The sequence below is a fragment of the Anarhichas minor genome, unplaced genomic scaffold, assembly GCF_050575085.1.
Source record: "Anarhichas minor isolate MPS153535 unplaced genomic scaffold, ASM5057508v1 ptg000126l, whole genome shotgun sequence".
Taxonomy (NCBI): domain Eukaryota; kingdom Metazoa; phylum Chordata; class Actinopteri; order Perciformes; family Anarhichadidae; genus Anarhichas; species Anarhichas minor.
Window position 1 is genome coordinate 384389 of NW_027466572.1, and position 17096 is coordinate 401484.

The 17096-nt window shown below is 42.0% G+C and overlaps 1 protein-coding gene across 1 annotated transcript; it reads left to right on the plus strand.

Moving 5' to 3' along the window:
• Nucleotides 1-226: 226 nt before the first annotated feature.
• Nucleotides 227-16863, plus strand: dacha (dachshund a). The gene is made up of 12 exons (XM_076083314.1): nucleotides 227-776; nucleotides 6122-6231; nucleotides 9145-9267; nucleotides 9404-9523; nucleotides 9623-9777; nucleotides 9918-10053; nucleotides 10162-10200; nucleotides 10791-10948; nucleotides 11307-11454; nucleotides 13793-13900; nucleotides 13973-14032; nucleotides 16385-16863. Exons 1-12 carry the CDS (start codon nucleotides 241-243, stop codon nucleotides 16837-16839), a joined length of 2148 nt encoding a protein of 715 aa, XP_075939429.1. The 5' UTR covers nucleotides 227-240; the 3' UTR covers nucleotides 16840-16863.
• The last annotated feature ends 233 nt before the right edge of the window (nucleotides 16864-17096 follow it).

The following is a 17096-nucleotide window of genomic DNA, read 5'->3' on the forward strand; positions in this document are numbered from 1 at the left end:
TTTATTCCAAAATCAGCTGTCAATCACTCGCCTGTCAAATTCCCGTTCCAGAGGCCCCGCCCCCAGGTGCGCCCTTTTAGCCAATGGGAGGCCTGTCCGTGTGCTGTCCCAGCGTGTGATTGGCTGACGTGAGACAGAGCGCACGAAGAGAGAGAGATAGAGAGAGAGAGAGAGAGAGAGAGAGAGAGAGAGAGAGAGGAGTCAGTCAGAGTGGCGGGAACAGGCGGAGACATACTTCGGATGATAAGGCAAGAAGAAGAAGAAAGAACTTCACTCTTCTTCTTCTCTGTTTCCTGCTCCGAGATGGCGGGGTCGTCCACCGCCCCCACCGACCCTCTCTTCCACTCCGACCTGCCCTACAGCGCTCCTAACCCGGCCAGCTCCGCGCACCTGTCCGGAGCTTACCTGAGCGGCAGAGTCCTGGTCAATGTGAACGGGACGAGCGGCAACGCGAGCGGCGCCGTCACCGCTCCGCCGCCTCACACCTCGTGTAAGATGGTGGAAGTTCACGGCGTGCAGGTGGCGTCGTTCTCGGTGGACGGAGCGGAGCTGATCTGCCTCCCGCAGGTGTTTGAGCTGTTCCTGAAGCACCTGGTCGGAGGTCTGCACACCGTGTACACCAAGCTGAAGCGGCTGCATGTGAGTCCGGTGGTCTGCAGCGTGGAGCAGGTCCGCGTGCTGCGGGGGCTCGGAGCCATTCAACCGGGAGTCAACCGGTGTAAGCTCATCACACGGGCCGACTTCGAGACGCTGTACCGGGACTGTACCAACGCCAGGTGAGCCGGGGCACCGGAGGAGTCTGGTTCAGTTTAAATCTGTTTATTAGAATTAATAAAACTCATGAAATTAATTCACCTGTTAGACACTAATCAAGAACATTAATTATCATTGTTTCAGAATAAATGAAGAATATATTTCCTTCATTAATAAAATGTATGAATATTATTTATTGAAACAGTGTAATCAGTCCGCTAATAGAGAACCAGAGTTTTTAATTCTGTATATTTTATGATTATTGTTTAGCTTCAAAACTATCCAACGAAACGATTCATCGATCGAGAGAAAATACAATTTTCTCCATCAGATTAAAACAGACTTTTATGATATATTAATTTGTTTCAGCAGCAAAAACACAGAAAGATCTGTAAAATAATAACTTAATGAATAAATAAACAGTCTTTACATAATAATACATTTATATAATATAACATAACAAACCTTTAAAGGGAAATAAAGGATCATAGTATCATGTGTACAGAAATTATATAAATAACATATAGTAATAGCTGAATAATAAAATAAATGATGACTTCTACTAACAGCAACAGTAGATATAATATAATAAATATAAATGTGTCATGAAACAGTTGTATTGTTTCCACTGTACACAATATGTAACTAGTATAATATAAGTTAATAGGTATACTGTGTACATTAGTGTATATATAGTGTACTATATAGTTATACGATCATTAATTCATCATTTAAAAATGAGCTCATCGATGGAATTATTTCCACCACTGATTTATCTGCTGATTATTTTCTCAATAAATCTAAAAATGTTTTTATTCATTTTCCTTCTCCGAGATGGCGGGGTCCTACTGCACTGGTATAATGTAACTAGTACACTGTACCAGTTTACTGCACTGGTATAATGTAACTAGTACACTGTACCTGTTTACTGCATTGGTATAATGTAACTAGTACACTGTACCAGTTTACTGCACTGGTATAATGTAACTAGTACACTGTACCTGTTTACTGCATTGGTATAATGTAACTAGTACACAACCTGTTTACTGCACTGGTATAATGTAACTAGTACACTGTACCTGTTTACTGCATTGGTATAATGTAACTAGTACACTGTACCTGTTTACTGCACTGGTCTACTGTAACTAGTACACTGTACCAGTTTACTGCACTGGTATAATGTAACTAGTACACTGTACCTGTTTACTGCACTGGTCTACTGTAACTAGTACACTGTACCAGTTTACTGCACTGGTATAATGTAACTAGTACACTGTACCTGTTTAATGCACTGGTATAATGTAACTAGTACACTGTACCAGTTTACTGCACTGGTATAATGTAACTAGTACACTACCAGTTTACTGCACTGGTATAATGTAACTAGTACACTGTACCAGTTTACTGCACTGGTCTACTGTAACTAGTACACTGTACCTGTTTAATGCACTGGTATAATGTAACTAGTACACTACCAGTTTACTGCACTGGTATAATGTAACTAGTACACTGTACCAGTTTACTGCACTGGTCTACTCTAACTAGTACACTGTACCTGTTTACTGCACTGGTCTACTGTAACTAGTACACTGTACCTGTTTACTGCACTGGTATAATGTAACTAGTACACTGTACCTGTTTACTGCACTGGTCTAATGTAACTAGTACACTGTACCAGTTTACTGCACTGGTATAATGTAACTAGTACACTGTACCTGTTTACTGCACTGGTCTAATGTAACTAGTACACTGTACCAGTTTACTGCACTGGTATAATGTAACTAGTACACTGTACCTGTTTACTGCACTGGTCTAATGTAACTAGTACACTGTACCTGTTTACTGCACTGGTATAATGTAACTAGTACACTGTACCAGTTTACTGCACTGGTATAATGTAACTAGTACACTGTACCTGTTTACTGCACTGGTCTACTGTAACTAGTACACTGTACCAGTTTACTGCACTGGTATAATGTAACTAGTACACTGTACCTGTTTAATGCACTGGTATAATGTAACTAGTACACTGTACCAGTTTACTGCACTGGTATAATGTAACTAGTACACTACCAGTTTACTGCACTGGTATAATGTAACTAGTACACTGTACCAGTTTACTGCACTGGTCTACTGTAACTAGTACACTGTACCTGTTTAATGCACTGGTATAATGTAACTAGTACACTACCAGTTTACTGCACTGGTATAATGTAACTAGTACACTGTACCAGTTTACTGCACTGGTCTACTGTAACTTGTACACTGTACCTGTTTACTGCACTGGTCTACTGTAACTAGTACACTGTACCTGTTTACTGCACTGGTCTAATGTAACTAGTACACTGTACCAGTTTACTGCACTGGTATAATGTAACTAGTACACTGTACCTGTTTACTGCACTGGTCTAATGTAACTAGTACACTGTACCAGTTTACTGCACTGGTATAATGTAACTAGTACACTGTACCTGTTTACTGCACTGGTATAATGCAACTAGTACACTGTACCAGTTTACTGCACTGGTCTACTGTAACTAGTACACTGTACCTGTTTACTGCACTGGTATAATGTAACTAGTACACTGTACCAGTTTACTGCACTGGTCTACTGTAACTAGTACACTGTACCTGTTTACTGCACTGGTATAATGCAACTAGTACACTGTACCAGTTTACTGCACTGGTCTACTGTAACTAGTACACTGTACCTGTTTACTGCACTGGTATAATGTAACTAGTACACTGTACCTGTTTACTGCACTGGTCTACTGTAACTAGTACACTGTACCTGTTTACTGCACTGGTATAATGTAACTAGTACACTGTACCTGTTTACTGCACTGGTATAATGCAACTAGTACACTGTACCAGTTTACTGCACTGGTCTACTGTAACTAGTACACTGTACCTGTTTACTGCACTGGTATAATGCAACTAGTACACTGTACCAGTTTACTGCACTGGTCTACTGTAACTAGTACACTGTACCTGTTTACTGCACTGATATAATGTAACTAGTACACTGTACCTGTTTACTGCACTGGTATAATGTAACTAGTACACTGTACCTGTTTACTGCATTGGTATAATGTAACTAGTACACTGTACCAGTTTACTGCACTGGTATAATGTAACTAGTACACTGTACCTGTTTACTGCACTGGTATAATGTAACTAGTACACTGTACCTGTTTACTGCATTGGTATAATGTAACTAGTACACTGTACCTGTTTACTGCACTGGTCTACTGTAACTAGTACACTGTACCAGTTTACTGCACTGGTATAATGTAACTAGTACACTGTACCTGTTTACTGCACTGGTCTACTGTAACTAGTACACTGTACCAGTTTACTGCACTGGTATAATGTAACTAGTACACTGTACCTGTTTAATGCACTGGTATAATGTAACTAGTACACTGTACCAGTTTACTGCACTGGTATAATGTAACTAGTACACTACCAGTTTACTGCACTGGTATAATGTAACTAGTACACTGTACCAGTTTACTGCACTGGTCTACTGTAACTAGTACACTGTACCTGTTTAATGCACTGGTATAATGTAACTAGTACACTACCAGTTTACTGCACTGGTATAATGTAACTAGTACACTGTACCAGTTTACTGCACTGGTCTACTCTAACTAGTACACTGTACCTGTTTACTGCACTGGTATAATGTAACTAGTACACTGTACCAGTTTACTGCACTGGTCTACTCTAACTAGTACACTGTACCTGTTTACTGCACTGGTCTACTGTAACTAGTACACTGTACCTGTTTACTGCACTGGTATGATGTAACTAGTACACTGTACCTGTTTACTGCACTGGTCTAATGTAACTAGTACACTGTACCAGTTTACTGCACTGGTATAATGTAACTAGTACACTGTACCTGTTTACTGCACTGGTCTAATGTAACTAGTACACTGTACCAGTTTACTGCACTGGTATAATGTAACTAGTACACTGTACCTGTTTACTGCACTGGTCTAATGTAACTAGTACACTGTACCTGTTTACTGCACTGGTATAATGTAACTAGTACACTGTACCAGTTTACTGCACTGGTATAATGTAACTAGTACACTGTACCTGTTTACTGCACTGGTCTACTGTAACTAGTACACTGTACCAGTTTACTGCACTGGTATAATGTAACTAGTACACTGTACCTGTTTAATGCACTGGTATAATGTAACTAGTACACTACCAGTTTACTGCACTGGTATAATGTAACTAGTACACTGTACCAGTTTACTGCACTGGTCTACTGTAACTAGTACACTGTACCTGTTTAATGCACTGGTATAATGTAACTAGTACACTACCAGTTTACTGCACTGGTATAATGTAACTAGTACACTGTACCAGTTTACTGCACTGGTCTACTGTAACTAGTACACTGTACCTGTTTACTGCACTGGTCTACTGTAACTAGTACACTGTACCTGTTTACTGCACTGGTCTAATGTAACTAGTACACTGTACCAGTTTACTGCACTGGTATAATGTAACTAGTACACTGTACCTGTTTACTGCACTGGTCTAATGTAACTAGTACACTGTACCAGTTTACTGCACTGGTATAATGTAACTAGTACACTGTACCTGTTTACTGCACTGGTATAATGCAACTAGTACACTGTACCAGTTTACTGCACTGGTCTACTGTAACTAGTACACTGTACCTGTTTACTGCACTGGTATAATGTAACTAGTACACTGTACCAGTTTACTGCACTGGTCTACTGTAACTAGTACACTGTACCTGTTTACTGCACTGGTATAATGCAACTAGTACACTGTACCAGTTTACTGCACTGGTCTACTGTAACTAGTACACTGTACCTGTTTACTGCACTGGTATAATGTAACTAGTACACTGTACCTGTTTACTGCACTGGTCTACTGTAACTAGTACACTGTACCTGTTTACTGCACTGGTATAATGTAACTAGTACACTGTACCTGTTTACTGCACTGGTCTAATGTAACTAGTACACTGTACCAGTTTACTGCACTGGTATAATGCAACTAGTACACTGTACCAGTTTACTGCACTGGTCTACTGTAACTAGTACACTGTACCTGTTTACTGCACTGGTATAATGCAACTAGTACACTGTACCAGTTTACTGCACTGGTCTACTGTAACTAGTACACTGTACCTGTTTACTGCACTGATATAATGTAACTAGTACACTGTACCTGTTTACTGCACTGGTATAATGTAACTAGTACACTGTACCTGTTTACTGGTTTACTTAGATTTTATTATATTATATGTTAATTGTAATATTTATATATATATATACATATATACATTTTATATTGATTCATTATTGTTTTTCAGCTCTCGACCAGGCCGTCCTCCGAAGAGGATGCTGGGCGTGGCCACGGTGACGGACGGCTCCAGGCTCCTCCCACATTGTCTGATAAGCCCTGCCCTGCTGTCACAGACAGGTGAGAGGAACAAACGAACAGTGAAAACCACAGAAGAAGAAAGAACGACTGTTAACTGCAGCAGTCTGATAGTATTTATGGAGTACTACTACCTAAGGGCTAATATCACCAGTACAAGTATATAATATGATATAACATATAATATACAACATCATATAATATATAAATGAAAGTGTGTCTTCTTCACTGGTTATTCAACATCTGTATGTTTTAATTCTACCGAGTGATTAGAGCTTTAATTAGCTAATTAATTAGCAGACAGAGAGATGATTGACATATTTGAGTCTCACCTCAAGCACTGTGTGTGTGAGAGAGTGTGTGTGTGTCAAGACTTATCTAATGTTGAAAAAAAAAACGTCCAAGAAAAGCAGCAGGTAGAGAACAGAGTACCTGAACAGTTAGAGAACAGAGTACCTGAACAGGTAGTGAACAGAGTACCAGAACAGGTAGAGAACAGAGTACCTGAACAGGTAGAGAACAGAGTACCTGAACAGGTAGTGTACAGAGTACCTGAACAGGTAGTGTACAGAGTACCTGAACAGGTAGTGAACAGAGTACCTGAACAGGTAGAGAACAGAGTACCTGAGCAGGTAGAGAACAGAGTACCTGAACAGGTAGAGAACAGAGTACCTGTGTGTGTGTGTGTACTTTGTTGTACTTCTACCTGCTAAAAGGTAAATTGAATCGGTCATGTGGAACCTGCAGCTGCTTCTACGTTTATTATGGAATGGTCTGGAGGAACCGGTCCCCTGTGAACCTGCTGGTCCTCCGATGAAGACTGAAGCCTTTTGAAGAGACGCTCCGCTGGTCACATACCAACCGTCTCACCTCCTCTCCTCCTGACAGCTTAATTAAACACTCACTGTTTTATTAAAAATACTCAAAGTGGCACTTTTGTTGACGACCGATGTCAGAGAGAGATCAAAGAGACATTATTAACTCTACACGCACACACACACAGCCGTTTGTTTTCATCATGTGTGTTTATAAACATCAGTGATGCGTTTCCTGTTCCTGTTTTTATTTATTTTATCAGTAAAGAACTAAATAATCTTTTTATTTCTCAGGTTCCAGTAAGTGACTTTTTGGTTCTAACTGGCTCTATCAATATGTTGCTCTATCAATATGTTGCTCTACCAATATGTTGCTCTATCAATATGTTGCTCTACCAATATGTTGCTCTGTCAATATGTTGCTCTGTCAATATGTTGCTCTATCAATATGTTGCTCTGTCAATATGTTGCTCTGTCAATATTTTGCTCTGTCAATATGTTGCTCTATCAATATGTTGCTCTGTCAATATGTTGCTCTATCAATATGTTCCTCTGTCAATATGTTGCTCTGTCAATATGTTGCTCTATCAATATGTTGCTCTGTCAATATGTTGCTCTATCAATATTTTGCTCTGTCAATATGTTGCTCTATCAATATGTTGCTCTGTCAATATGTTGCTCTATCAATATGTTCCTCTGTCAATATGTTGCTCTGTCAATATTTTGCTCTATCAATATGTTGCTCTGTCAATATGTTGCTCTATCAATATGTTGCTCTGTCAATATGTTCCTCTGTCAATATGTTGCTCTATCAATATGTTGCTCTATAAATAAATGATTGAAGGTTTCATCAGTGAGCCAAACAAAGGAGTGCTAGAGCTAGGCTAGTGTCTTTATGCTAAGCTACAGGATGTGTCTGAAATGAATAACAAAGTGATGACAGAGCTATGCTAACGTCTCTATGCTAAGCTAAGCTACATGATGTGTCTGAACTGAAGGACAAAGTGACGACCGAGCTACGCTAACATCTCTATGCTAAGCTAAGCTACAGGATGTATCTGGACTGGACTCAGACAAGGGAAGTCTCTTGACATTAAATGTTCCACTTTCAGAAATGTTCAAAGAACAAAAACAGAATCTCCTGCAGCGAAACATGGAGAACAAAAAGAGACTTTTTGTTTTGGTTCATGAGGAGTTAACGAGCCGCAGGAGTCCCTCGTTAATACTAATTGAGTTAATTAGAGGAGGCTGTTAATTGGGCCAAGTGGCTGCAGGGAGAGAGAGGAGGTCACTGGAGACTTATTAATTATTGATCAATCACCAACTTCTGCAAAACATTTGGAACATTTACCTTCATCTTCTTCTGGAAAGACTAAAACATTCAATGGAAATGTTCAAGAATTAATAATTAATAATTCGTATCGTTAATAAATCTCCACCTTCAGACAGACTTCACGCTTTAAATGATCGTTTATTATAAATCGTAGTATTACCAATGAACATGGGTGCAAATATCAGTTATATTGTAGACTTTACTGTAGAAAACACAAATATACTCAAGAAGAGTCTCATATTTAACAATTTTACTACAAATTTGAAAATTGTGAATATTTATATCTTATGTAACATATTTATGTACAAATACAACCAATAATGTTCAAAATGTACAGAATTAAAAAGAGAGAATATCATTAATATGATCACAACGTTTTTATATGATGTCACCATAAGTCAAAGGGATTGATTTCAATTTGAATGAATTTGAAATCTGTGATCTTGTGACCGCGTCTCACCTGGACTGGACTCAAGTGTCTCTGGTTTCAGGTGTCTCGCCTGGGCTGGACTCACCTGTCTCTGGTTTCAGGTGTCTCGCCTGGGCTGGACTTACCTGGACTAGACTCACCTGTCTCAGGTGTCTCACCTGAACGGGGCTCACCTGTCTCAGGTTTCAGGTGTTTCACCTGTCTCAGGTGTCTCACCTGGACTGGACTCACCTGTCTCAGGTGTCTCACCTGAACTGAACTCACCTGTCTCAGGTGTCTCACCTGAACTGAACTCACCTGTCTCAGGTGTCTCACCTGAACTGGACTCACCTGTCTCAGCTGTCTCACATGAACTCTGGTGCCTCTGTCCTCTACAGGTGTTACTCAGGCGATGGTCGAGGCTCTCAAGCTGCAGAAGATGAGAATGATGATGGGTTTCCATGGCAACAGCGATCTGCACCGTCAGCACAACGGTGCCGAGTCAGAGAACGACGACACAGGTAGAGCATGACATCATCATCATGCCATCATCCACATGACATCATCATCCGTCTCTGAACCTAAACCTTTGTGTGTCCTCGTCTCACGTCCTCGTCCTCGTCTCATGTCCTTGTCCTTGCCCCCCCCCCCCCGTAGGAGGCAGTGAAGGATCCTGGGAGAAGGAGCAGCGCCTCCTCTCTCCTCCCTCCTCCTCCTCAGCTGTAGCTCCTCCTCCTGGTTCCTCTCTGCAGCATCACAGCACCCTATTGGCCAACCGTGAGTAACGTCTCTCCTCTGATTGGACAACTCAACTGCTTTATCGTTGTTAGCCTAGCATCGTACCATTCCTTTGTTTATCTGGCTCCGCCTCCTCAGGTCTGTCAGACTTTCCTTTTATGGTCATGCCACACACCCTCCTCCCCGTGGGCCTGCCCCCTGCCCGCGTTGCCATGGCGATTAACCAGATGAGTCAGCTGAGCAGTTTGGCAAACATGGCCGTCGTGTCACATGTTCAACTAGAAGAGAGCAAGGTGACTGCAAGCTAACACCGCTCGTGCTAAAAGTGCTAATGCCTTTTACTATTGATTCCTGCTGGTAAAAATGCTACCGTCACTGCTAACCACACACCTGCTAACAGCGCTAATGCTAATCCTCTCTCCTCCGTGTTCAGGAGTCTTCTCCAGGAAGCCCCTCCCCTTGCCCCTCCCCCAGTGACGATCCCCGAGAACCAACCAGCCAATCACATTCCAAAGCCTCTTCATCCTCCTCTTCATCACCTCCTCCTCCAGCAGACTCACCGGAGCTTGGTCAGTTCTGTAGATTAAAATCATTTTAATGACATATTAATATAATACACCAACAGAGCTGCTGTCTTCAGGTGCATCAGTGACTTTGTGTTGTGATGAACTCCACAGACGGAGAGATCAACTTTAGAAAGGTGTTGAAAGAAACAGGTAAGTCATCTTATCTCTGATTGGAGGATCGAGAAGTGATGTCACAGCGAGGAAACACGACATCATCCTTCATTTAGGTTTTTAATCAGACCAACACTCCACTTTACAAGAAACCTGTGATTTGAAAACATCAGTTTGATAAAAAACTGAACTTGTAATAAATATCATATATAGTTAAATGGTCTTTCAGCAATAAACACTTTTTAATTGTTTAATTGATTGACATCTGACCTGTATCTGATTCCATGTGGTTTCTGCTGTTCACACATACGAGTAAAGAAATATTATTTGGGTCACTTTTGGGACAAACAGGAGAGAAACAACAGACACATAAATAATAGAAACACACAAATACTATGTGTTACATTCCCAGATGTCCTCACAAAGATAGACATATAAAAGCACACATAAACAAACAAAGAGCTCATGAATAATAAAAACAGGAAGCTTTTCTCCACCTTTTAGAAAACATCTTTAAATATTCAAGAGGTTGTTTGTTTAGTGGCTGAAACAAAAAAACACATCAACAACCAGAAAACAGGACTATTGTTTGTGACACATTTCTGTCTTAACTTTCTTTGTACCTGGAGCTGACAGCCTGATGCCCCTCCCCCTCCTCAAACCGACCTACGAGAAGCTGGCGCTCACCTCTCAGCCGCTGTCTTTCAACCACGCAAACCCCGCCTTCGCTCCACTCCTGTTGACTGAGGGTTTGTCTTCAATGGAGACGCTGCTGATCAACATACAGGTGACAATATTACCTGAAACAATGTAGAGATGATTAAAGATGATAACATACAGACAGTATCATGGAGACAACAATGTAGAGACGACACTGTAGAGACAGTATCATGGAGACGACAATGTAGAGACGACAACGTACAGACGGTATCATTGAGACGACAATGAAGAGACAACACTGTCGAGACAGTATCATGGAGACGACAATGTAGAGACAGTATCATGGAAGACGACAACGTACAGACGGTATCATTGAGACGACACTGCAGAGACAGTATCATTGAGACGCCAATGTGGAGAAGATAACGTACAGACAGCATCATTGAGACAACAATGTAGAGACGATAACGCCTTTGTGTCCTCAGGGTCTGATAAAGATGGCGGTGGACCGCGTTCGTTCTCAGGACAAACACAACCAGCTGGAGAGGAAAGCTTTAAAAGTGGAACTGGAGAGAGAGAGAGACGCACGACAAATACTCCAGAGACAGCTGACCTCCGAGCTACAGACAAGAGGTGAGACGGGTCACTACTACATTATTTTGGTCTGTTGACTCATAGTGGTTCGTTGACTTACTATTATGGTCTGTTGACTTATTTTGATCTGTTGACATACTGTTGACATATTGTTGTGGCTAGTAAGTGGCATGCCGTTCCTCGTACGTATACCGTTCCTCGTACGTGGCTAACTTAGTTAGCCGGATACTTTTCAGGATAAGATGACGTAGATCAGGCTTTTCGGTTCCGCAAAGCAAGTTTGGCAAAATCACCATGGCAACACATCCATAAGCTTGAAGCTGCTCCAGCGCAGGCTAACTGAAGGTAGCTGGATAAGCTGCCACTCCCCCGGAAAACATGGCAGCTCCTGTCATATACGGTAGTCTAATGCGCTTGCGCATATACCGGGGGTTATACGGGAGTTCCAGAAATGCATGTAAAGTGAGACACACGGTGATCCATTAAAAGCAGCTGAGCAAACTAAGAAGCCTCTATTGCATTAATGTACAGCTCCCTTCCTCAGAGATCCACTGATGAAGGAGGATATTAGTTAGATTAGCGTTTTATAGGGAGAGAGTTCTTCCACATCGCCAAGATCCGTTATCACATCATGATGACTTCCTCTACGAGCGCTATCCATTCTGCCCACAAGGAATCATTTATTTACAGACCTTCTGGAGCATACATTGAACACCACACGCTGCAGCCGAGCATTGACTCTCACACACTGGATGCAGCCTTGAGCTGTTCTGCGAGTGGTACATTGTTGTTCAGTGTCGGCGATGCGGAGAACATGGGGAAAGCCGCTGCATGCCGTGCTGTTGGTGAAGTTTATTTGGCGCTTAATAAACTTATGGATGTGTTCATTACATCACCATGGCACATATTGTACTGACTCAGCATTCTGAGTAATGTGTGTGTGTTAGTGTTTACTTGCTCCCATGTCCTCTTGATGGCTGCGTTGCATACATGAGGGTTAAAGCACTCATAATGATATGACGGTGTTATTAGTACACCAGCATATCATTACTGTAGAACATGATGAAGGTGGACTCATGATAAGAACAGAGAGAATCACACTATTTATCTTCACTGCTTCAGGTGATTGAATGTCTGATGATGAATAACACACACACACACACTGATCCGCCCACACACAGACTCACACACACATATTCAAACTGCTAGTTCTATATGGTAATCTACACATACATGTATATACACATATATAGTACATGATACATGAGGGCATACAGTACATATATCCTCATATTAATGAGTATCAGTTAGATCCTCTTTGGGCTTGTTTTTATCTTATTCTGAAAGAGTTGAGATCATTATTGTCGCTATAGATCTCATTGGATGATGCATTCATGAAGCCTACTGCCAGCAGCACATTTAAAGACATATCATCTGATTGATTGGGGTGATGAGGCATTAAAATTAGCCGATACATTTCCCAACACTTACGCATTTAACTTGTCTGTGATATTTTGCGTGCTTCTTGTCTAGCCCTCACAGCGGTGGAGGTGTTATATTTAGCCGTGATTATGGTCTTGAATTCCTCATATGCGTTCATGATCATCTCCTGCTCGTCAGCGGAGTAAAAAGAGGCTCTTTCTTTGACTTTATTTAACATTGTACTGTTAGAAAATCATGGTTTCGGTGATCGACGCTTCCCCCTTTTGAAGTAGGACGGGCACGCGCAATTATCCTGATCCTAATCGTCTGGTTCGAATTAACGAGACAGTTTGAGAGGATCAGCCTTGGAGAAACCAGATAGCCTGACATCAATCATCTCGTTAATTTAGGCTGCTAATAGGACATTTGATCGACTTTGCTGAACCACGTACGAGGAACGGGGCCCTGTTGACTTATTATTTTGGTCTGTTAACTCGTTATTTTGGTCTGCTGACTCATTTTGGTCTGCTGACTTATTATGGTCTGTTGGCATATTATTTTGGTCCGTTGACTTATTATTTTGGTCTGTTGGCATATTAATTTGGTCCGTTGACTTATTATTTTGGTCTGTTGACTCATTATTATGGTCTGTTGACTCATTATTATGGTCTGTTGACATATTATTTTGGTCTGTTGACTCATTATTATGGTCTGTTGACATATTGTTTTGGTCTGTTGACTCATTATTTTGGTCCGCTGACTTATTATTTTGGTCTGTTGACTCATTATTATGGTCCGTTGACTCATTATTATGGTCTGTTGACATATTGTTTTGGTCTGTTGACTCATTATTCTGGTCTGTTGACTCATTATTCTGGTCTGTTGACTCATTATTATGGTCTGTTGACTTATCACTATGGTCTGTTGTCTTATTATTATGGTCTGTCATTGTCAGTGTCGATCCAGACGAGGCTGAAGAAGGAGAAGAAGGCAAAGAGGAAGCTGCAGGAGGCGTTAGACATTGAGTCGAGGAGGAGAGAGCAGGTGGAAAGAGTCCTCACAGGTGAATGCTAAGCTACATGAGCACAGCGCTAGGCTACATTAGCACAGTGCTAACAACGTGTTTCTGTTTAAGATGCAGTGATTCCTGAGAGAGAACTGGAGAACAAACAGCAGGAAAACTCTTTAGCTCAAGGTAACGACAACAAAAATACATCTCATATAAAGAAATAACGACGAAGTCAAATGGGAAGTCAGACAGGAAGTCAGACAGGACATCAAACAGGAAGTCAGACAGTATTCAGAGACAAACTAACTTGAGTTCAATTATAAAGGATTTGATGACGATAATAAAAAATTTGGAAAATATCAGAATTATACCGTTACAACAAATGTAAAGATAATAAACAGCCGCAGCGGAAAGAAAATAAATCAGTAGAGAATTATCTTGATAATTGATTAACAGTTAGTTGATCATCATGTAAAGTCTATAAGTCGCATGTTATTTTGATTTTTCTGAAACAATCCGATGAATCTGAAGCTGAAACGTCTGAAGAGTTTCTGTCACTTTAAATAATGTTGGTGTTTGTCCACTGTGAAATAGAATCAAGGAAAACAATCACAAACTACACAGCAGAACACACACACTATCTGCTTACCTCACTCTGCACTATGTCAACTAACATTGTCATTGTTGGTGATTTAAATATCCATGTCGACAACCCCTCCTGTCAGTTTGCAGCAGATTTCCTGAGTGTGCTTGAGTGTCTTAGCCTGCAGCAGCATGTTACGGTTCCCACTCACACCAAGGGGCACACTCTGGATCTGGTTGTCACTGACTCTGCTTCCATCAGTAACCTGCAGGTGTATGATCTCGGTGTGTCCGACCACAAGGTGGTCTCAATGGCCTTGACTTTTGTGCTGCCTACTATTAGATCTAAACGTCAAATGTCTTTCCGGAACTGGAAAAGCATTGACTCAGCCACTATGACCAAGGATCTCCAGCTCATCACCTGCCCAGCCTCTGCATCAATGGATGAATTAGTGGAACTCTATAATACATCCCTGAGCAGTGTTTTTGATTTCCATGCCCCTGTCAAGTCACGTGGGGTCATTTTCTCACGCTCCGCTCCATGGTTCACACATAAGCTGCGGAAAATAAAAACAGCTGGGCGTGTTCTGGAACAACGCTGCAGACACTCTGGGCTCACTGTCCATAAACAGGCTTTGCTCGCTCACAGTACTATTCCAGCTTAATCAATAAAAACCCTGGCAACTCTAAACAGCTTATTTCAACCATAAACCATCTCCTGAAGCCACAACCATCCTCTTCAACTGAGGCTACAGAGGAGCAATGCAACAGCTTCATTGACTTTTTCAGATCCAAGGTCAACAACATTCACTCTCTGATGTCCAGCTCTCCATCTATGCTTCCCTCTGACACCAACACCTCACCTGCGAGTGTGCTGTCTCCTCTACATCTCGCTGAGGTTCAGGAGAGCCATGTTGAGGAAATCCTCAGAAAAGTGAAATCCTGTACCTGTACCCCATTCCTACTGCTCTGCTCAAATCACATATCCCCACTCTCAGTCCTTTGATCACCAAAGTTGTTAACCTTTCCCTTCAGTCTGGCTGTGTCCCACCTGGACTCAAGGTTGCTGTCATCCGTCCCCTTCTCAAGAAGCCCACCCTGGACCCGGAGGTTCTAGCCAACTACAGGCCTATCTCCAACCTCGCCTTCCTGTCCAAAGTGTTAGAGAAGGGAGTTGCTTCTCAACTTCAGGACCACCTCAAACACAACAACTTGTTTGAAACATTTCAGTCAGGATTTCGTTCAGCCCACAGCACTGAAACAGCTTTGCTCAGGGTGACGAATGACCTGCTGATGAAAGCCGATGCAGGATCACCCTCACTCCTCATCCTCCTGGACCTGACTGCTGCATTTGACACAGTGGATCACACTATCCTCCTAGAGCGCCTCCACACCACCATTGGACTATCAGACTCTGCACTCAAGTGGTTTCAGTCCTACCTCTCAGGCAGAACTGAATATGTCTCACTGGGAAGATGCAAGTCCAGACTGCTCCCCGTCTCCTGTGGTGTTCCGCAAGGGTCGGTCCTCGGCCCCATCCTCTTCATTATTTACATGCTCCCCCTCGGTCGTGTCATCAGCAGACATAGGATGTCTTTCCACTGTTATGCCGACGATACACAGCTCTACATCAAAGCTGCCCCAAGCCCCTCTGCAGCCATGTCATGTCTCACTGCCTGTCTTGGGGAGATAAAGGCGTGAGCAACAACTTTCTCCAGTTAAACAGTAGCAAAACCGAAGCCCTCCTTGTTGGCACTCCACACCAGGTTCAGTCATCCTCCATAACTCATCTCACCTTCGACGGTCAGGTCATCCCCCTCTCCTCCACAGTCACTAATCTGGGAGTTAGGTTTGACCCTTACCTGACCTTTAATGACCATATAAAACATCTGTGCAAAACCTCGTTTTATCATCTCAAAAACATCTCCAAACTCTGCCCCACTTTAACCCTGTCAGATGCAGAGAAGCTTGTCCACGCCTTTATCTCCTCAAGACTGGACTACTGTAACTCACTCTTCACTGGGATCACTGCCAAGAACATCCAGAAGCTGCAATACATCCAAAACAGCGCTGCCAGGATCCTGATGAGAGTCCGGAAGTATGAGCACATAACACCCATTCTGCACTCACTACACTGGCTCCCTGTCTCATTCCGGATTGACTACAAAGTCCTACTACTCACACATAAATGCATAAATGGACACGCACCTCCCTACCTACAAGACCTCATCACTCCCCAAATCTCCACCCGCACCCTCAGATCATCAAACAGCTCGCTCCTCCGGGTCCCCAACACCAAGCTCCGCACCATGGGCGACCGGGCCTTTGGCTCGGCAGCTCCACGCCTGTGTAACAGTCTCCCTGACCACCTAAGGGCAACACAGACACTGGTCTCTTTAAGACTGGCTTAAAAACCTTTCTATTCAGGAAGGCGTTTCTGACCTAAATCACTGTCAGTTATTTATTTTGTGTTTCTGTTCATTCACTGGTTTTGTATTATGTTTACTAGTTATTTTATTATCGTTTGTTTTTACTATGTACTGGCTCTGTGGCACTCTGAGATTTTTTTAATGAAAAGTGCGTTATAAATAAAATGCATTATTATTATTATTATTACTAACACACACACACACTAACTGTTACGACCGGGCTCAAAGGCTGCAACATA

Excerpts from the sequence above, each read along its gene's own strand:
- dacha (XM_076083314.1), top strand. The coding sequence starts at position 241 with ATGATAAGGCAAGAAGAAGAAGAAAGAACTTCACTCTTCTTCTTCTCT. Across the intron at positions 9,268-9,403 it reads GTCAGAGAACGACGACACAG|GAGGCAGTGAAGGATCCTGG; the intron begins GTAGAGCATGAC and ends CCCCCCCCGTAG. Across the intron at positions 10,201-10,790 it reads AAAGGTGTTGAAAGAAACAG|CTGACAGCCTGATGCCCCTC; the intron begins GTAAGTCATCTT and ends TTGTACCTGGAG.